General features: G+C 47.6%; 1 protein-coding gene across 4 annotated transcripts in view; it reads right to left on the bottom strand.

The window, feature by feature from the left end:
* Positions 1-22,411, bottom strand: part of NSUN7 (NOP2/Sun RNA methyltransferase family member 7) — a 117,163-nt gene that overhangs the window by 75,246 nt on the left and 19,506 nt on the right. For all 4 annotated transcript variants that reach the window (XM_068278478.1, XM_068278475.1, XM_068278476.1 and 1 more), the window contains 2 exons: positions 7,798-7,856; positions 432-562 (listed from right to left, as the gene is read on the bottom strand). In XM_068278478.1, the coding sequence (XP_068134579.1) occupies positions 432-562; positions 7,798-7,856 (190 nt within the window). The remainder of the gene's footprint in view (positions 1-431; positions 563-7,797; positions 7,857-22,411) is intronic.

Genomic DNA, 22,411 nt, shown 5'->3' with positions numbered 1-22,411 from the left:
GTGTCAGCTTGTTAATTGTACAGAGCCAAAATAATCCAACATGCATACAGACTGTTTCGGGCTGATTGATCCTCATCAGTGCATGGCATGGATTAATGTGGCTTTATGGGATTTGGATTTAAATGTTTGGGAGTTTTTTGAGCTGCTGGGAGGAGAGAGAGATTTCAGGAGAGCTAACAGTTCATAGAAGAAATTGGGACATATTCCACAAATGCAGGTAAAATGCTGGTAAAATTATTAGGCACACACAAGGCAGAGCAATTTTACTGGTACTTAAAGGATCCATCTGGAAAAAAAAGTTTCACTCACCTGGGGCTTCTTCTAGCCTGTTAGACTGTTAGATCCTAAAAATATTTGTTCTTTTCTATGTAACTCTACAACAGTAACGAACATAAAAAAAACACTCACTGCATGATATAAATGGGACTCACCTGTACAGAAAGGCTTCTATTTCTCGTACATCCTCTATGACCTCATCTTTATTTGACACGGCACGTGGTTGAAATTTCCGGTCTTGGAAGTCATACAACATCACCACTACTAGACTGGTCATTTCATCTGGCTGAGGTCACACAAACAACAGAGAAGCTGGTTACAGAGGAATCCAATCTCTCGTATGTAGAAGGAATGTGGTTAATTTACAAAACTTATGTCATGACCCATTTAGCCTTACGCCACCACACTGGATTAAACTTGGCCGAAGTGGCCAATAAAGACCGTCTCTGGCAAGAAACTGGCGTGTGTACATGAGAGCCCCCCCATCACCTACAGATGTAGCATAGCAGATTGTTAGCAATGTCCGTTCTCCCCACTCACCCTGTCTGCCGGGAGCAGTACGGTCGTGTGCCATCCCTGCTCCTCTCTCCATAGTTACAGGCATGCTAGTGACACATCTGTACAACCTTGGCCCCAAACTGTCACCTGAGGAATAGAGTCCCTTTCCCTGTCAGGCTTAGTTAATTTTTCATCTCAACTATAAGGAGAGATAAATCATTAGATAGGTTTTATGAATCAGCCCCAATATGAACACTGAAGGAACTGGTCCTCTTGGCATTTTAACCAAAATGATGACTGTTGTCTTCTTTCTGAAACATGATAAAGATGATGGATACCATTCCCTCAGTTAAACTCTCCTTACCTTGAAAATCACAGAAAAAAATATGTTGAAATAAATTAATCATCTTCCCACATACTCCGAAACCAGCAGCACTGTCCAGTACCATCTGAAAGTTTGTGCCCGCGTTCCTCTTTGTGCACGAGCGCGGCTGTACTATGCCTGTGTATGGCCAACCACGCCTGCACAGTATGCCTGTGGACAAGCGGCTTCAACTTACTGCACAGGCGTAGAGGTACTCACGCACAGCAGGGAGCACGGCCACAAGAACATATCTGACAAGCTAATTGTCAGATGTGTTCAGAGGGTCTGTGCACAGCCATGGTGGGAGCAAGGAGGAGATGGAAAGCTTCTGGACTATCAAGAGCCTTCCCTCTACCTGGGTATGTATCTAGTTTTTGTTTTGGCCTCAGGTTCACTTTAAATCCCCACTGCTCCAGTAGGTTAGCCACACGTAACTTCTATAAACCATTATTTGCTTAAATAGTTACTGAAAAGGATAACAGAAACCATTTGACTTTGATCAGAAGTTTATCAGTTGCATGACGCACAGCCACACAGCTTCCTATTGTCTTTTGATCACTCGTTGCAGTTGATAAAAGTAAGCAAACATAGCAGGGAGAGTCTGTTTTGTTCACTTACAGTCACACTGAATCCAGGAAAAAAAAAACGAAACGTTTTCCTCATCAAGTTTTTTTTTTTTACAATGAATGTCATATAATACATCAATTGCAATGGCTGCTCCCAGCCCTGCTTTAATGGATGGTGTAAACTTCCGATCTTTACACAGATAATTTTTTTTAATATAATTTATATAATTCCATCTATAAACGCCAATACAAAACCAGCAATACAATACTCTCTTCCTCATTTCTTCAGATTTCACAAAATCAATACAATACAATAACAAAATTACCCCCTAAACAACCCCCCTCCTCCTCCACTCCCCAAACAAAATGCTCACCAAGTTAACCCACATTACTACACATAATAGAATTCTCTTCCCACAAATTACCCAATATTTTTCTCAAGAGGCTCCTCCCCTACCCCTCCACCATACTCCCATATTTCACCGTATCCTGAAATTCACTCCATTTTCCCCACTTGATATTAAAGGCCTCCAATCTATCCTGTTGTAAAGTAATCTGATTCTCCATATTTTTTACCATATTTACTCTATCAATCCATTCTCTCATGGTCGGAGAACCCTGGCATCTCTATTTTACAGGTATCAAACTTTTAGCTGCTATTAACAATTGAGGTGTAAGCGATCTCTTATATCTACTAACAGACACAGGCGTTCCATGCAACTACACTTTCACTGGGTCCCAATCACCACAATCCTCACACAATTTCCTGATACATTACACAGATAATATTACTTTGAGAGAAAAGCATAAAGGGGACCATACACTGGTCGATTTCAGCATTTGATCGGAAAAAGATTCTACCAAATCTATCGATTAATCGATTTTGCGACCGATTTTGATCGATTTGATCTATCTGACAGGATGGAAAATCTAGGTCAATCTGCTGCTGGTATACACTGGTCAATTTAAGCCGTCCATTGATCGATCGATTCTATGGAATCAATCAATCGCAAATCGATTCTATCAAGTCAGCCGTTTGATCGATTTACAGCCGATTTCGATCGATCTGATCTATCTGACAGGCTGGAAAATCTAGGTCCACCTGCTGCTGGCAGCAGATCGACAGCCCATAGAGGTGCGTTGGATCTAATGGTCCAATAATGCATTTAGATCTATTTCCAATAGATTTCATCCTGAAATCTATTGGAAATCTGTTCCTAGTGTGTGGCACACATCAGATAGTTTCCTGTCAGATTCGACTTCACAGGCATCTGACAGAAATCTGATGGTCGAATCTGCTGCAAATCTATAAGTGTATGGCCACCTTAACCATCTGGGCAATAAAGATTAGGGTAACAAGTTTTGTTTAAGGTGGCCATACACTCGTTAGATTAGCAGCAGATAGATCATCAGATAGATTTTCTGATCTATTAAGCAGCCCATACACTCAGCCGATTTTCTGGCCGACCGATCGATCGCGATCGATCGATCGATCGATCGATCGCAAATCGGTTGGCCAATCGACCGATCGACGGCCGATTTCGATCGATTTCGATGGATTTCCATCGAACTAGCAGGGTGGAAAATTTAGGTCGATCTGATGTGATTGCTTATCAGTTTGCATTGGCCTTAATGGAAATCTGATGGCAAAAAAATGCCATCAGATCGAATTTCAACAGATTTCAAACTGAAATCTATTGGAATTCTATCCTGGTAAAAAATGTTCTAAAAACGCATCAGATAGATCATCAGATGCATTTCTTATCTGTCTGCTGCCAATCTGACGAGTGTATGGGCACCTTAAGGAACATTTATTACTAGGAACAGATTTCCAATAGATTTCAGTATGAAATCTATTGAAAATCGATCTGATGGCATTTTTTTGCCATCAGATTTCCATTAGGTCCAATGCAAATTGATAAGCAATTTCATCAGATCGACCTAGATTTTCCAGCATGTCAGATCGATTGAAAACGATCGAAATAGGCCGCAAATCGATCGAGCAATCGATTTGCAATCGATTGATTTTGATCGATCGGCCGCTAATCGGCTGAGTGTATGGGCCCCTTTAGTTTTGTTATGCCAGACCAATTCCATTGTGTAAAAAAAATAATTAAATAAACCCTGCTGAAGGCAGCTGCAATGACACAACTACTAATTAGCATACCTGTCGGATCACATTACAGTGGACTAAAAGGACCCAGTTGATGGGAAGAACTAACCAATCAATAGCCGGTACTTTTATTCTAGTCCAAGTTTTGTCACTGTTTAAGGTGCCCATTTACGGTACACTCTCCCAAACGATTAACTGTACGATCGAAAGGATACCATTAATTGAGCCAAACGATGATAAACGATTCTTTTGATGTGATGGGATAATGTATCATTTTTCTATCCATTTTTGGGCACGATCGTTTCTGATCAATTGCATCTGTTGGTCGTTGGTTCATGAAATTGTACCATCAGTGGGCACCTTTTTAGGTTTTCTTGCATTATACAATCCCTGTATTGTATGTCCCCCATGTGTTACAAATCCCCCATGATAAGAACCTGTATCTATAGCGTTTCATTGCTTCCTGATCAGTGATTGAGATTCTGGCCATGCTATCACTGTAACTAGAGACCAGGACCTTGGGACTGGCAGGGAGTAACCATGATGCTGTAACGATTGTGGAATCGTCTCCGTGGTCAGCGCACCAGATGTGCGCTGACGCGGCGGATTTCCTCCACAAGCGTATAATTGAGGACACCCAGGCTAGGTGCTATGCACCTGCAGAGGGAAATTCCTGTCGGCAGGTGGAGCTGTGGAGTGCAGAGGAACAGCTCCTCTGCCCTACCACACACGCCAGACAGGAATTGTACGAAGGGAAGAAACGCAATCGCAAGAGAAGCGATTGAGAGAGAGCACAGAGACAGATTGTGTGTGTGTGCATAAAACTAGTCGCCAACCCGCGACTGTGCACACACCACAGCAGATAAGAAGCAGGAACGCGATCGCGAGAGGTGCGATCGCCAGACGTGACACAAGGCTACAGCAAGACGGAGCACGAGAATAGCAAAGGCACAGCAAATCATACAATGAGGAGATACGGAAAATAACAAACGCTAGCTAACCGCGAACACCGCACTCATTCGCAACAGTGCACGCGGTTATGCGCGGTCTCCACGTGATAAGCACAATAGAGACAAGCACGCCTAACTAACCATCAACAGACAAACATGAAACAGAGGACGCGAACGCTTGCTTAACGGTTACCTCACCGAGCCTCCAGCAAGCGTCCGTAGCAGACAGGACAGACACACGAAAACAGGGACAAGCGAGAGACCGGATCCACAGCACCAGCGAGAAGCGAGTGAGATCCAGGTACAGAGTAGCAGAACAGAAGAATCCACAGCACTAGCGAAAAGTGGCCAGCGCGATCCCAGGAGACAGAACAGAAGGATCCACAGCGCCAGCGAAAAGTGGCTAGCGCGATCCCAGGAGACAGAACAGAAGGATCCACAGCGCTAGTGAAAAGTGGCTAGCGCGATCCAGAGAGGCAGAACAGAAGAGATAGCTAGTAGCAACCGCTGCACCAGCTATGCTCCAAGAACAGAGATCAGAACGACTTCCTATCGACCACCGCTGGGACAGGACAATCGCAACAGACAAACAAAACAGATAAACAATCCTAACTGCACTAGGGAAATCTGCCTAGCACAGTTTCCAGGAATTACTCTAAGCTGATCTTCAAACCAAGAGCATGGCTGACACTCACTAGGAGTGTGTACTACAAACCCTGAAGGAATGACCAGCAAAGGACTGTGGGTAATCCCAACCTTTATACTGCCAGTCATCACAGGAGGCAGGTAGGGGATTTGCATAACGAATGTATGCAAATTCCTCAGCAGCAAGCTGCAGAACTAACAAAATGTCTCTCTTAAAGAGACCTGCAGAATGCAGACGTGAACAGTGATCAAAACGCTGCCTGTCTGCACAGGCAGCTGAGCAGATTCTCACAGATGCTCTGTGTAAGGATGCAGCTCTTATGAAAACCTCCCTCCCATGAGCTGTTGTCCAGTCATTGAGTACATTCACATGAGTCTTCCAGCTACAGGACAATGGGTTGGGAGGAGCGAGGGATGGGGAGGTAGAAAAAAAAATCTGCTGGTGGTCTACATATGATGGCCTGGAGGATGGATGCAGTCTGTGGACCAGCAGTTGGATGGAACTGAATTATGGTTTCCAGCAGAGAACAGGGTTGTAACTATAGAGGAGCAGCCCCTGCGACCACAGGGGCCCTGAGCTGTAAGGAGGCCCCAACTACAACTTCACTCCCTTTGATAAGGAGGTCCATCCTTCAGATCAGATGTTTTTGTGGCTACACATGGTAGGGGTGTGCAGATTATGATGTCCGCACTTGTTTTATGACCCTTGCAAGATGGGCCCCCAGGCTGTGAGGGTCGCTAAGGGGAGGCAAGTGTAGGGGTGTGAACATTTGGGGACCCCATGATTTGCAGTTATGCCCCTGGCTAAGAAACCTTTGAGATGAATTCATCTGTCTTAATACATCAAGCCCAGTATGCACTGGTCCACCTTTCATGTATCACACATGGCATATTTTATTTGGGCTACACGTACCCTTCGAAGATGGAACTTTTTAGCGCTCGCCACTAGCAGAAACTTAGATGCCGCCATTATAAATTGTGCCTATACTGTGAAGTTTGGAGTGCCCGCTATATATCGGGCAGCACAAGCACCCATATTGCACAGCATAGGCACAATTTATAATGGTGCCTATGGCGGTACCCTAGCATTATTGTAATTGTGGCAGATTGGAAGTGGGCATTAGTTAACCTCCCTGGCATTAGGATTATTTCCAGATTTAGTGTCTTAAAGGGAAACTTAAGTCAACTATAAAAAATGAGATTTACTCACCTGGGGCTTCCCTCAGCCCCCAGCAGCCGATCGGTGCCCTCGCAGCCCCGCTCTGACGCTCCAGGACCCGCCGGCGAACACTTCGGGTTTGGCCGTCACCGGCCGACAGGCATGGGAACGCAAGTGATTCTTCGCGTTCCCAGCCTGTATGTCGCCCCCTATGCTGCTATTGCGACCAGCTGGCCGCAATAGCAGCATAGGGGGCGATATACAGGCTGGGAACGCGAAGAATCACTTGCGGTGACGGCCAAACCGGAAGTGTTCGCCGGCGGGTCCTGGAGCGTCAGAGCGGAGCTGCGAGGGCACCGATCGGCTGCTGGGGGCTGAGGGAAGCCCCAGGTGAGTAAATTTCATTTTTTATAGTTGACTTAAGTTTCCCTTTAAAGCCATGAATTTTTTTCACAAGCATTTAAACCCTAAAAACACATACACACACACACACAAAACATACCACAGAGAGATCTGCAGCAGCTTCTGCATATAACTCACTCAGGCACGGGATTACCGATCTGAGCTGTGGATTTCCATCCCCGAATTTATTGGGAATTTGGGATTACCGCTAAAGAAGACAAGAGGGGGTGTGGGGTGGTGGTTAAGGTTGGGGGGTTAAGGGGTAAGCAGGGAGGGGGGTGTTGAGGTTAGGCATCAGTAAGGGAGGGTTCTGTGTGAGAATAGCATTAGATTAAGTTGTAGTAAAATTATTTTTTTTATTTACTGATATTTTGCTAAGGTAATGTACACTTTTAAAATGTAGAATATCTGTATATTTTACTGATATTCTACCAGACAAAATAGGGCACCCGTATTTCCTTGCACCCCATTTTAATGCACGCGTACCCTGGCTGCTCATCTCATCACTCAGCTGCAAGATGTGGCTACATAGAAGTGTGGTTTGGTCTTATTTACTTTGCTGTGATGACTGTTCCATCTTATATTATGGCATTTTATTTTATGGGATCTCTAAATTTGTATTTTTTGTGTCACAAAGTATCTTTTATTGGACTGAAGGGTGATGTTTTTCAGTTTTCATGGTCTTAAACAGAGAGCTCACTGATATATTATGATCAATGGTTGGTATGGGGTCTAATTTAACACACAAAGTAAAAGGTAACCATGTGAAAACCTTTGCTGCAAGAAAATTGTAACATGTGCTATAAATAAGCTACCTCACTCACCAGGGGTTGGGAATGGTAAAAGCCGCTGACCAGTAAAATAGTCTCAAGCAGATCTTGATCTGAAAAATAGATTGAGAGAACAGAAAATAGTTATTAAACCGATAAAGCTGAATTTTATCAGTGCACGGCTAGCTACAGAAATAAGACCCATATATATATATATATAAAATCAGACGTACTGTGTGTGTGTGTGTGTGTGTGTGTGTGTGTGTGTGTGTGTGTGTGTGTGTGTGTGTGTGTGTGCGCGTGTGCGTGTGCGTGTGATCACTCGAAAACAGCTTGAACGATTTCAACAAAACTTGGTATACACATCCATTTCTAACTGGGATGATATGTTCTGGCGGTCCCTTCCCCCTGCACACCTGGATGGAACCACAAATAGCCAATCAGATTCCACCCATTCACATCAATGGGAAAAATTTAAAAGGCCGCTATTCCCACAATCATAAGGCCAGAGTCCCCAAAATTGGTCACTTGGTGACAGAGGTTAAAATTCAGAGAAAGTGGGTGGAGGATAAAACAGCCAATCAAATTTCCACCGTACAATTTCCATTTCCCATATAAAATTTCCATTTTATATGGGAAAATGTAAACTGCAGCCATTCTTACACTGGTAAAGGACCACTCCAGCGAAAAAAGTAAGCAGTTAAAATCTGACAGAACCGACAAATTTTGGATTAGTCCATCTCTTCATGGCAGATTCTCAGGGTTTTCTTTGTCCTTAAATGCCTTAAACCTGCTACAGTCGGTAATTAGTTGACTGAGGTTCAAATTCAGAAAAGGGGGTGGAGCATAAACAGCCAATCAGATGTATTTGATTTATTTCAGCAATTCTTACACTGCTAATGGCAGGGTTCTCAAACTAGGCAAAGTCGATCACTGGGTGACTGAGATTAATATTCAGGAAAGTGGGAGGGATTCCCTGCATGTGTGTGTCTGTTTCCCCTGTGTGGTCCGCTTCCTCCTGCTTGTCTCTCCGTTCCCCTCCCCCCCAGTGTAATTAGTAGTGTAGTGCATGTCTTACCTAATCCATCGAACCCGCGGGGATTGCAGACCTCATTCTCTTCCACGCGGTTCACTCTAGTAATGTAGCTTGTGCTGATGTCGCGATCAGCACAAGCCGTTCACTAGGGGGAGCCAATCGGAAGATAAGGAGGTCTGCAATCCCCACGGGCGCCATGGATTAAGTCATTAATTGTAAAATTAACTATGTTGGTAATGATCACTTCTGTATATGATTTGAATAGTGGTTATGAATAACAAACTGTTCCCTTCCCCTGTTTACAACTCTTATACTGTGGAAGTTTTGGGGACGTTTCGTTACGCCATATGATTATTTTTTGATTAGAATGCTTGGGAGGCCCAGTGCAAAACTTGCAGTGGGACCCAAAGATCCTTAGCTGGCTATACCGACGCATACACTTCAGCCGGAGAGGTGCATATGCATCTATGTAGAAGTGGCAACGATACGGTGCATGACAGAGTGGCTTCTGGTAGGCGGGTTAGGGAGGGGAACAATGTGCTTGGGGCATGAGGGAGTCGATGTTGCTTAAAGATGGACCTTTAAGCAACCTTGGGGGCAGGGGCAGCATTAGGCATGGGGGTTTTGGATTTATCTCTCTACTGTTTCTTTTTTTTGATTCAAAGTTTGTATTATATATTTTTGATCTACGCAAGATACGGTATTTGTGCTATGTTGCCCGATTACTTGCAAGACTTTGCATAATCCTTAGCATATTTTCTAAACTTTGGACTCTAACCCACCCGGGTTAAATTTTGTTATGCCATGTTTGTTTTTACTCCCTTTTGGGAGATGTTTTTTTTTTGTTTAAAACTTCAATAAAAATTATCTTTAAATAAAAAAGTTACTGTGAGCATTTGTGTCATGAGCACAAGGCAGCTGTACAGTATATGCAATGGGCATGGCCATTTACTGTGCATGAGATAATACATTGACATTGGTGGACGAAGGGGCCAGCAATTCTTTCACTGCGCAGAGCTACACGAGCCAAGAGCCGCCCCTGCTGGGGGACACCTGTACAAATGGTAGATTCTTGGCCTGCATAATTTTAATTAATGGAAATTATCTCTGAGGAAGTGACGTTTGCATTGGAAAAAACATTCTGCATTATCACTATTTACAAAGTCTTATCATTAGAAGACAATGTTTCTGAAACGTACTGTATTGGTAAGCTAGCAACAAGTATCTTTCTTGGCACCTCTCAGAAGCCTAACTTTTCCACTCATGTACAAGGAAGTGGGGGAAAGTTTCTTTATGGCACCTTAGTGCGAAAGTATATATGACTGCTGGGTAGTGTCTGATGTAGCCACTCCTCCAATATAGGTATATCCTGCTTCACCCCTGATATGTACATACAAGCAGGTTATGCAGTGTCCAAATGAAACACTAAACTGAGTAAGGATCTGGCTGCGAGTGGTTTCCTTTCGTGGCAATAATGATCAATCCAGAGACTTTTTTTTCAAAGCATCCTTACAGCACACATCGATGATTTTCTGGGCATAAAATTAAAGGAAGTATTTACTATATTGAATCAGATAATTCTTGCTCCTCTCTGTCAAACTCTTCACTGGCTACCAATTAACCATTTCAAACTCTTATCTCTAACCGACAAGCTCTTCACATGTCTCTCCTCTGTACATCTCACTAGTATCCAAGTACCAACCCAACTGCAATATCAACTCTGTACATGACCTTTTTCTGTCCTCTATAATCACATCCTCACATTCATGTATAGAACATTTCTCACAAGCCTCACCCCATCTCTGGAATCCTCTTCCACAACACATCTCACCGTCACTCTCCAACATTTGAAATCTTTAAAGTGAACCTGTACTGAGTAAAATTACTTAAAATAAACATATGAGGTAACATCAAATGAACATTACATAGTTACCTTGCCATCAGTTCCTCTCAGAAGCTCGCCATGTACTTCTGACAATGATCCCTTCCAGTTTTGACAACATTTTGTCAGAACTAAAATATATCAGTTGCTGTCAGTTATATATCAGTTGCTGTCAGTTATAGCTGAGAGGACAACTGATTTGCGAGGTAATGTCTATGTTTCCCTATGGCTCAAGTGGGCGATGTGAGCGATGTCAGTGTGCTGACCAGGAAGCTGTTATGGGGTAATGGCAATTTTCAAAATGGAGGACGGAGAATTCCCTTGATCACAGTGGACAAAAAGGTCGCGGGAGAGGAGAAAGAGATTGAGGAGTAGACTACATCGGAGATAAGTATGACCTGTGCATGTTTATTTTGACTTTTATTTTCAAATAAAAAATCCTATACTATGCTACATTTTAAAAGGTTATACATTAAATAAAACATTGAATTCACAAACACATACAGAGCCGGATTAAGGCTAAATGGGGCCCTAAGCAAAGTAACTGATTTGGGCCCCCCCATCATGTCGTAATAGAATCAGAAGATGCAGCTGCACAGCAATATGTCGCACACACCGGGCAGCCGAGCTACTGGTTGCTATGGGCAACAGCACGCTTTCCTCTGTGGGTGCACAATGCAGGGAATAGCAGCAGCAAAATGCAGAGTGAGAGATGAATGGCTGGGACATTTGCACTCAGGGGCTGGAGCACCCCTGTGAAGAGGGCGCCAGATATCACAGCAGCAGCACTTTCCCCCTGCATCTCCAGCCTGGCAATAGCAGAAAGCTCTGGACACCGCCAAACCGGAAGCCGTTCCCCAGACAGAATTACATAACCACTCCCACCACCGAACAACCAATTTCCTCCCAAACTAGACAGCCACCATGCAGCCTCCATCCCAGTGAATACGATAGTCCAGCAGAGAAGGCAGCCGCAGTGGGGGAGAATGACAGCACCAGATGAATCACATTCACCTATTGCGATCCAAGCAATAGAGGTCCCGTCATCCGGAGCCCATCTGTCTCCTCTAGAGTACTGCCGCTCTGTTACTACTACTATTACTACTTCCTACTTCATGTCTGATCTGAGAATCAGGAAGTTCAGAGCGAGCGGCTGCACTGTAGAAGAGACAGATGGGTTTCAGAAGACGGGATCTCTATTGCTTGGATCATGGATAGGTGAGTGAGCGTTTGCCATCTGCTGCTATCATTCTTGCTGCAGCTGTGGTTCTCTGTGGGAAGGGAGGGTGGAGTGGGCAGCGGCAGAGCGCACAGTAGCAGGAGGGGGACCTAGGAGGAGAGCCTGGCTCTGAAGACAATCAGCAGCGCACGGCATCATTTGACAAGACAAGACAAATAACATTTATATCGCGCTTTTCTCCTGGTGGACTCAAAGCGCCAGAGCTGCAGCCACTAGGACGCGCCCTATAGGCAGTAGCAGTGTTAGAGAGACTTGCCTACGGTCTCCTACTGAATAGTAGAGTTGGGCCGAACGGTTCGCCTGCGAACGGTTCCATGCGAACTTCAGTGGTTCGCGATCGCGTCCCGCAGGCGAACCTTTGCGGAAGTTCGGTTCGCCCCATAATGCACATGGAGGGTCAACTTTGACCCTCTACATCACAGTCAGCAGGCCCAGTGTAGCCAATTAGGCTACACTAGCCCCTGGAGCCCCACCCCCCCTTATATAAGGCAGGCAGCGGTGGCCATTACGGTCACTCGTGTGCTGCCTGCGTTAGTGAGAGTAGGGCGAGCTGCTGCAGACTGTCTCTCAGGGAAAGATTAGTTAGGCTTAACTTGTTCCTGTCTGGCTGCATACCTGTGCTGTGAACCCACCACTGCATACCTGTGCTGTGAACCCACCACTGCATACCTGTGCTGTGAACCCACCACTGCATACCTGTGCTGTGAACCCACCACTGCATACCTGTGCTGTGAACCCACCACTGCATACCTGTTCAGTGAACCCACCACTGCATACCTGTTCTGTGAACCTGCCACTGCATACCTGTTCTGTTCAGTGGACCCGCCACTGTATACCTGTTCATTGAACCCACCACTGCATACCTGTGCTGTGAACCCACCACTGCATACCTGTTCAGTGAACCCGCCACTGCATACCTGTTCTGTTCAGTGGACCCGCCACTGTATACCTGTTCAGTGAACCCGCCACTGCATACCTGTTCTGTTCAGTGGACTCGCCACTGTATACCTGTTCAGTGAACCCACCACTGCATACCTGTTCTGTTCAGTGAACCCGCCACTGCATACCTGTTGTGTTCAGTGAACCTGCCACTGCATACCTGTTCTGTGAACCCGCCACTGTATACCTGTTCTGTTTAGTGAACCCGCCACTGTATACCTGTTCTGTTTAGTGAACCCGCCACTGTATACCTGTTCTGTTTAGTGAACCCGCCACTGCATACCTGTTCTGTTCAGTGGACCCGCCACTGTATACCTGTTCAGTGAACCCGCCACTGCATACCTGTTGTGTTCAGTGAACCTGCCACTGCATACCTGTTCTGTGAACCCGCCACTGTATACCTGTTCTGTTTAGTGAACCCGCCACTGTATACCTGTTCTGTTTAGTGAACCCGCCACTGCATACCTGTTCTGTTCAGTGGACCCGCCACTGTATACCTGTTCAGTGAACCCGCCACTGCATACCTGTTCTGTTTAGTGAACCCGCCACTGTATACCTGTTCTGTTTAGTGAACCCGCCACTGCATACCTGTTCTGTTCAGTGGACCCGCCACTGTATACCTGTTCAGTGAACCCGCCACTGCATACCTGTTCTGTTTAGTGAACCCGCCACTGTATACCTGTTCTGTTTAGTGAACCCGCCACTGCATACCTGTTCTGTTCAGTGGACCCGCCACTGTATACCTGTTCAGTGAACCCGCCACTGTATACCTGTTCTGTTTAGTGAACCCGCCACTGCATACCTGTTCTGTTCAGTGGACCCGCCACTGTATACCTGTTCAGTGAACCCGCCACTGCATACCTGTTGTGTTCAGTGAACCTGCCACTGCATACCTGTTCTGTTTAGTGAACCCACCACTGTATACCTGTTCTGTTTAGTGAACCCGCCACTGCATACCTGTTCTGTTCAGTGGACCCGCCACTGTATACCTGTTCAGTGAACCCGCCACTGCATACCTGTTGTGTTCAGGGAACCTGCCACTGCATACCTGTTCTGTGAACCCGCCACTGTATACCTATTCTGTTTAGTGAACCCGCCACTGTATACCTGTTCTGTTTAGTGAACCCGCCACTGCATACCTGTTCTGTTCAGTGGACCCGCCACTGTATACCTGTTCAGTGAACCCGCCACTGCATACCTGTTGTGTTCAGTGAACCTGCCACTGCATACCTGTTCTGTGAACCCGCCACTGTATACCTGTTCTGTTTAGTGAACCCGCCACTGTATACCTGTTCTGTTTAGTGAACCCGCCACTGCATACCTGTTCTGTTCAGTGGACCCGCCACTGTATACCTGTTCAGTGAACCCGCCACTGCATACCTGTTCTGTTTAGTGAACCCGCCACTGCATACCTGTTCTGTTCAGTGGACCCCCCACTGTATACCTGTTCAGTGAACCCGCCACTGCATACCTGTTCTGTTCAGGGAGACTGCCACTGCATACCTGTTCTGTGAACCCGCCACTGTATACCTGTTCTGTTTAGTGAACCCGCCACTGTATACCTGTTCTGTTTAGTGAACCCGCCACTGCATACCTGTTCTGTTCAGTGGACCCGCCACTGTATACCTGTTCAGTGAACCCGCCACTGCATACCTGTTGTGTTCAGTGAACCTGCCACTGCATACCTGTTCTGTGAACCCGCCACTGTATACCTGTTCTGTTTAGTGAACCCACCGCATCAGTGCGCATACCTGTGCAGTTAAGTGAACCCACCTACCTACGTGAGTGCACGCAGTGTGATATACCACTCCGTGCATACCCGATATGGACAAAACAGGTAGAGGAAGAGGTAGTGCCAGAGCCAGAGGAAGGCCACCCGGCAGGTCTGCGCGAGGTCGTGTAAATGTAATTTCGTGTGGACCTGGCCCACAGTACAGTGCTCGGAAGAAGGCACGTCCCATCACCTCCCAAGATTGTCAGGACGTGGTTGAGTATTTAGCGACACAGAACACCTCATCTTGCTCAGCCACCAGCGCAACTACTAGCACCACTTCCGCTGCATTTGACACTTCGCAAGAATTATTTAGTGTTGAAATCACTGATGCACAGCCATTGTTGTTACAGCCAGATGAATTTTCACCAGCTAATATGTCTGAGTTACGCGGCAACACTATGGATGTAACGTGTCAGGAGGATGAAGGACCTACTGATGGTGCAAGTTTGGATTTGTCTGAGGCAAGCGAAGCTGGGCAGGATGACTACGATGATGACAGTAATAGGGATCCTCTGTATGTTCCCAATAGAGGAGATGAAGAGGGGGACAGTTCAGAGGGGGAGTCAGAGAGTAGTAGGAGGAGAGAAGTTGCTGAAAGAAGCTGGGGCAGCTCTTCGTCAGAAACAGCTGGTGGCAGAGTCCGGCACCATGTATCGCCACCTATGTACAGCCAGCCAACTTGCCCTTCAGCATCAGCTGCTGAGGTCCCCATAGTGCCCACATCCCAGGGTGGCTCAGCGGTGTGGAAATTTTTTAATGTGTGTGCCTCAGATCGGACCAAAGCCATCTGTTCGCTCTGCCAACAAAAATTGAGCCGTGGAAAGGCCAACACTCACGTAGGGACAAGTGCCTTACGAAGGCACCTGGAGAAAAGGCACAAACAGCAATTATTATTATTATTATTTATTGTATTTATAAAGCGCCAACATATTACGCAGCGCTGGACAATAAATATATACAATGATACAAGGATGACATACATAGGGTTATACACATAGAACAAAGTTATACATACAAATTGTACAAAATACATGATCATGCAATATGGGCTGGTTAGGTAGGCCCAGTAATACAAGTACAGGCTGTCATAGGACAGGAGCACATGATCCTGTAGATTACACTAGGGAGTGGAGGACCCTGCCAGGGGCTTACAATCTAAAGGGAGGGGTGGAAACACTAGGGGGGGGCTGTTAAATATTCCTTAGAGAGTTACTGTGTGGTAGGAGGTGGGTAGGCCATCATAAAGAGGTGGGTTTTGAGGGCTTGCTTGAATGTGTTGAAAGAGGGAGCAAGTCTGATGGGTGGTGGAAGGGCATTCCAGAGGGTGGGGGCAGCTCTTGAGAAATCCTGCAGGCGGGCATGGGAGTGTGAAATGCGCGGGGTGGTGAGGCGAAGGTCGTTGGAGGAACGGAGGGGGCGACCTGGTGTATACTTGTGAACAAGCTGCGAGATTTAGGTAGGGCATGTTTTGTGCACAGATTTATACGTCAGGCATAGAATCTTGAAACTTATCCTGAGACGGATAGGGAGCCAGTGCAGGGATTCACAAAGGGGAGATGTGGATGCAGAGCGGTGCGAAGAATGGATGAGTCTTGCAGCCGCGTTCATCACTGATTGAAGGGGGGCAGTGCGTTTCAGGGGGAGGCCAGAAAGGAGTGAGTTACAGTAATCAAGGCGGGAGATGATGAGGGCATGGATGAGCAGTTTGGTCGTGCCCGGGGTTAAGAATGGGCGGATCTTGGAGATATTACGGAGGTGGAAATTGCAGGCTCTTGTGATGTTTTGGATGTGTGGGATGAAGGAGAGGTCAGAGTCCAAGGTGACACCCAGGCAGCGGGCCTGGGAGGTAGGGAGAATGGTTGTGTTGTCGATTGTGAGGTGGAAACCTGGGATGGGTGCAGCAGCATGGGGTGGAAGGATCAGGAGCTCAGTTTTGTCTAGGTTAAGCTTTAGGAACCTAGCTGACATCCAGGAGGAAATTGCTGAGAGACACGAGGAGACCTTGTTTATGGTGGTGGCTGAGAGATCGGGGGTATGGAGGTAAATCTGAGTGTCATCTGCATAAAGGTGGTAATTGAAGCCCAGGGAGGAGATAAGCTTGCCAATTGAGGAAGTGTATATGGAGAAAAGAAGGGGGCCTAGAACAGAGCCCTGGGGGACCCCAACTGAGAGGGGGGCAGGAGTTGAGGAGGAGCCATTGAAGTAAGTGGTGAAGGAGCGATTGGATAGGTAGGAGGAGATCCAGGCCAAGGCAAGCCCATGGATGCCCATGGACTGTAGTGATTGGAGGAGGAGGGAGTGGTCAACAGTGTCAAATGCTGCAGAGAGGTCAAGGAGGAGCAGGATGGAATAACTGCCTTTGGCCTTGGCAAGGGTAAGGTCGTTGACCACCTTGGCGAGGGCTGTTTCAGTTGAGTGCGCAGGTCGGAATCCAGACTGTAGGGGGTCAAGTAGGGCATTTGCCACCTGAGCAAAAGCAGCAGCAGCACACAAAAGCAAAGCCACCCTCCTTCTCCTCTTCCTCCTCCATCAGGTGCATTATCTGCTTCTGCCGCTTTCTCCCTTCCACCTTCACAGGCACCCTCCTCCACTCCGCCTCTGCCCTTGAGCGGTTCCTGCTCCTCTGCCCACAGCAGCAGTCAGGTGTCCGTGAAGGAAATGTTTGAGCGGAAGAAGCCAATTTCGGCCAGTCACCCCCTTGCCCGGCGTCTGACAGCTGTCGTGGCGGAACTGTTAGCTCGGCAGCTGTTACCATACCGGCTGGTGGACTCTGAGGCCTTCCGTAAATTTGTGGCCATCGGAACACCGCAGTGGAAGATGCCAGGCCGCACTTATTTTTCGAGAAAGGCCATACCCCAACTGCACCGTGAAGTTGAGAGGCAAGTGGTGTCATCTCTTGCGATGAGCGTTGGGTCAAGGGTACACCTGACCACGGATGCCTGGTCTGCCAAGCACGGGCAGGGCCGCTACATTACCTACACAGCCCATTGGGTGAACCTGGTGGTGAACGATGGCAAGCAGGGCGCAACGGACCAAATTGTGACACCTCCACGGCTTGCAGGCAGGCCTCCTGCCACCTCCTCTCCTCCTGCTACATGCTTTTCGCTGTCCTCCTCCTCCTTGGCTGAGTGGCAGTTCTCCTCTCCAGCTACACAGCCCCAGCTCCGCAGGGCCTATGCTGCATGCCAGGTACGACGCTGTCACGCCATCTTAGACATGTCTTGTCTCAAAGCGGAGAGTCACACTGGAGCAGCTCTCCTGGCTGCTCTTAAGAAACAGGTGGATGAGTGGCTGACCCCGCACCACCTGGAGATAGGCAACGTGGTGTGCGACAACGGCAGCAATCTGCTTGCCGCTTTGCATATGGGGAAGCTGACACACATACCCTGCATGGCACATGTCATGAATCTAGTGGTTCAAAGATTTGTGGCAAAGTACCCTGGCTTAGCGAATGTCCTGAAGCAGGCCAGGAAGTTCTGTGGGCATTTGAGGCGGTCTTACACAGCCATGGCACGCTTTGCGGAAATTCAGCGCAAAAACAACATGCCGGTGAGACGCCTCATTTGCGATAGCCCGACTCGCTGGAACTCGACCCTGCTCATGTTCTCCCGCCTGCTAGAACAGAAGAAAGCCGTGACCCACTACCTCTACAACTACAGTAGAATGAAACAGTCTGGGAAGATGGGGATGTTCTGGCCCGACAACTGGACACTGATGGAAAAGGCATGCAGGCTCATGCGGCCGTTTGAGGAGGTGACCAACCTGGTGAGCCGCAGTGAGGGCACCATCAGCGACTTAATTCCCTACGCTTACTTCTTGGAGCGTGCTGTGCGTAGAGTGGCGGATGAAGCTGTGAATGAGCGTGACCAGGAACCGTTACGGCAGGAACAGGCATGGGACCAATTTTCATCAGACCCAGCTGTTTCCTCAACACCTGCGGCAGCACAGAGGGGGGAGGAGGAGGAAGAAGAGAAGTCGTGTGCAGAAGACGAGTCAGACTCAGAGGATGATGAGCAAGGTGTTTCTTTGGGGGAGGAGGAGGAGGAGGAGGAGGGGACAGCGGCAGGAGAACAACCTCAGCAGGCATCGCAAGGGGCTTGTGCTGCTCAACCTTCCCGTGGTATTGTTCGCGGCTGGGGGGAGGAGGTTGACTTACCTGACGTCACTGAGGAAGAGCAAGAGGAGATGGAGGGTACTGGATCCGACTTTGTGCAGATGTTGTCTTTTATGCTGTCCTGCCTGTTGAGGGACCCCCGTATAAAAAACCTCAAGGGGAATGAGCTGTACTGGGTGGCCACACTACTAGACCCTCGGTACAGGCACAAAGTGGCGGACCTGTTACCATCTCACCGGAAGGTGGAAAGGATGCAGCACATGCAGAACCAGCTGTCAACTATGCTTTACAATGCCTTTAACCACCCTGGCGTTCTGATAAGATCGCCAGGGAGGCTGCGGGAGGGTTTTTTTTAAATTAAAAAAAAACGATTTCATGCAGCCAACTGAAAGTTGGCTGCATGAAAGCCCACTAGAGGGCGCTCCGGAGGCGTTCTTCCGATCGCCTCCGGCGCCCAGAATAAACAAGGAAGGCCGCAATGAGCGGCCTTCCTTGTTTTGCTTACACCGTCGCCATAGCGACGAGCGGAGTGACGTCATGGACGTCAGCCGACGTCCTGACGTCAGACGCCTCCGATCCAGCCCTTAGCGCTGGCCGGAACTTTTTGTTCCGGCTGCGCAGGGCTCAGGCGGCTGGGGGGACCCTCTTTCGCCGCTGCTCGCGGCGAATCGCCGCAGAGCGGCGGCGATCGGGCAGCACACGCGGCTGGCAAAGTGCCGGCTGCGTGTGCTGCACTTTATTTGGCGCAAATCGGCCCAGCAGGGCCTGAGCGGCAGGCTCCGGCGGTACTGGACGAGCTGAGCTCGTCCATACCGCCCAGCTGGTTTAAGGGTGATGTGACGGCACAACGCCAGCAAGGTACCACTGCCACTAATCCTCCTCCCGTGTCCACGCAGTCAAAGACAGGACGCTCCAGCGATCTCATGGTGATGTCGGACATGCGGACGTTCTTTAGTCCAACGCCTTGCCGTAGCCCTTCCGGATCCACCCTCCACCAACGCCTGGAACGGCAGGTAGCCGACTACCTGGCCTTAAGTGTGGATGTAGACACTGCTGTGAACAGCGATGAGGAACCCTTGAACTACTGAGTGCGCAGGCTTGACCTGTGGCCAGAGCTGTCCCAATTTGCCATCCAACTTCTCTCCTGCCCTGCCGCAAGCGTCCTGTCAGAAAGGACCTTCAGCGCAGCTGGAGGCATTGTCACAGAGAAGAGAAGTCGCCTAAGTCACAAAAGTGTTAAGTACCTCACCTTTATCAAAATGAATGAGGCATGGATCCCGGAGGGCTGCTGCCCGCCCCAAGACTAAGTCAGTCCCCGCACACACAGCATCTCTGCCTGCACGCCGTGTGACTGGCTGCCTGGCCTGCCCCAAGAAGACTAAGTCGCTCCCAGTCCCTCCACACAGCATGTCTGCCTGCAGGCCGCTTGACTACCTTCTCCGCCACCACCAACAGGGTCCGGGACTCCAGGCGGATTGCTGAATTTTTTAGGCCGCTGCTAGCAGCGGCCGCTGTAATAATTTTTCTGGTGCGTGTACATGACTGCCTAATTTTTCTGGCTGCACTGCGGGCAGCTGCAACAACAAAAGAAAAGGCATGTACATGCGCCCATTCCCCTTCGTGATCATTACCTTGCCGTGGTGAAGGGGCTTGCGTATCACAATGAAGCAATGACCGGCGCCTAGATGAGTGTCTCGGGGGGCACACCCACGATAATAAGGTCGTTGCCTCATTGTGGTCAGACCAAATTTGATCAGCTGGACAGTCACTGTTCTGTCATTCAGCTACATCAGCCAGGCGACCATATGGGCTGTAAAGCCACCAAAACCTGCACTCTCGCCATGGTGCGCACCAGTCCAGCACGGCCGTCACTACACAAACAGCTGTTTGCGCTGCGTTACACGGTGAGTTTGGTGTGTCAGTGTGAAGCAGTACCTTAATTACACTACCTGATTGATGTATACACATGCAAGATGTTTGAAAGCACTTTAGGCCTGTCATTTAGCATTCAATGTGATTTCTGCCCTTAAAACGCTGCTTTGCGTCAAATCCAGATTTTTCCCGGGGACTTTTGGCATGTATCCCACTCCGCCATGCCCCCCTCCAGGTGTTAGACCCCTTGAAACATCTTTTCCATCACTTTTGTGGCCAGCATAATTATTTTTTTTTTCAAAGTTCGCATCCCCATTGAAGTCTATCGCGGTTCGCGAACTTTAACGCGAACCGAACCTTCCGCGGAAGTTCGCGAACCAGGTTCGCGAACCTAAAATCGGAGGTTCGGCCCAACTCTACTGAATAGGTGCTGGCTTACTGAACAGGCAGAGCTGAGATTCGAACCCTGGTCTCCTGTGTCAGCGGCAGAGCCCTTAAAGGGACTCCAAGCAGTGCCTGTGGATATGCCTTTAAGCATACCCACAACTAATTCATTACATCCTCACACCTACCAGCATGAGGTTTGTAATTATATCCCCCTGGGTTCCTTATATTTCATTGCATTGTGCTGAATCGAGCTGCCAACTTTGGAGAAAAGTCGTCCTGTGGCCGTGATTTCGATTGTGAAAATATCAAAAACTAAAAGGCATAGAGCAGCTGTTTGTATATCATTGGAAAGAGGAGAAAAAGAGATTTAGAATGATATGCATATTTCCATAGTTACTGCACTGCTCAGAGTCCCTTTAACCATTATACCATCCAGCCACCGCTGACTTTGGAGAAAAGTCGTCCTGTGGCCGTGATTTCAATCGCGAAAATATCGAAAACTAAAAGGCATAGAGCAGCTGTTTATATATCATTGAAAAGAGGAGAAAGAGAGCTTTAAAATGATATGAATCTTTCCATAGCTACTGCACTGCTCAGAGTCCCTTTAACCATTATACCATCCAGCCACCGCTGACTTTGGAGAAAAGTCGTCCTGTGGCCGCGATTTCAATCGCGAAAATATCGAAAACTAAAAGGCATAGAGCAGCCGTTTGGATATCATTGGAAAGAGGAGAAAGAGAGCTTTAAAATGATATGCATCTTTCCATAGTTACTGCACTGCTCAGAGTCCCTTTAACCATTATACCATCCAGCCACCGCTGACAGGATGGCAAGGGCTGGTTTATGTGCTAATGGGGCCCCTTTGACTCTGAATGGGGCCCCAAGTGACTGCTTTTGTTGCCTGGTCGGTAATCCGGCCCTGAACACATACATTCTAGTACTGTACTACTGAAAGCCCTTTGAGTGACAAAAACATTCAACATCAATCAAACATTGATCAGGAAAGCCCATTTTATGTCCCCTTGAGTAGCGAAGCAGGTGGTTTCGGCATATGGAGTTCAGCACCGAGCGATGAACCTGGCGCCACTCTAGTAGTAATGGTATAGTGCGCGGGGCGCGTAAGGGTAATTCAGGGTTCTGGCAATTGCTGGACTTGGACTTGGACGTCTACACACAATGCAATTTCTTCTACACACAATGCACAGTAAATTACACAAGTGTGAATCCAGCCTAAAGGTGGACACACACGATACAATAAAATGATCCAATTTTACGGCAATTCAATAAAAACGATCGGATTTTGGAAAAAAATCGAAAGCTTTTTTTTTTTTATTTGAGCAAGAATTCTGATCGGATTTCCCGTTTTAATTCAAAAAAAGTCTATCGAGAGTGCCGGATTTTTCTGATCATTTTTTATTGAAATT

This window comes from Hyperolius riggenbachi, chromosome 1 (genome assembly GCF_040937935.1).
Source record: "Hyperolius riggenbachi isolate aHypRig1 chromosome 1, aHypRig1.pri, whole genome shotgun sequence".
Lineage (NCBI taxonomy): Eukaryota > Metazoa > Chordata > Amphibia > Anura > Hyperoliidae > Hyperolius > Hyperolius riggenbachi.
This window is presented reverse-complemented; position numbering and strand designations above follow the sequence as displayed.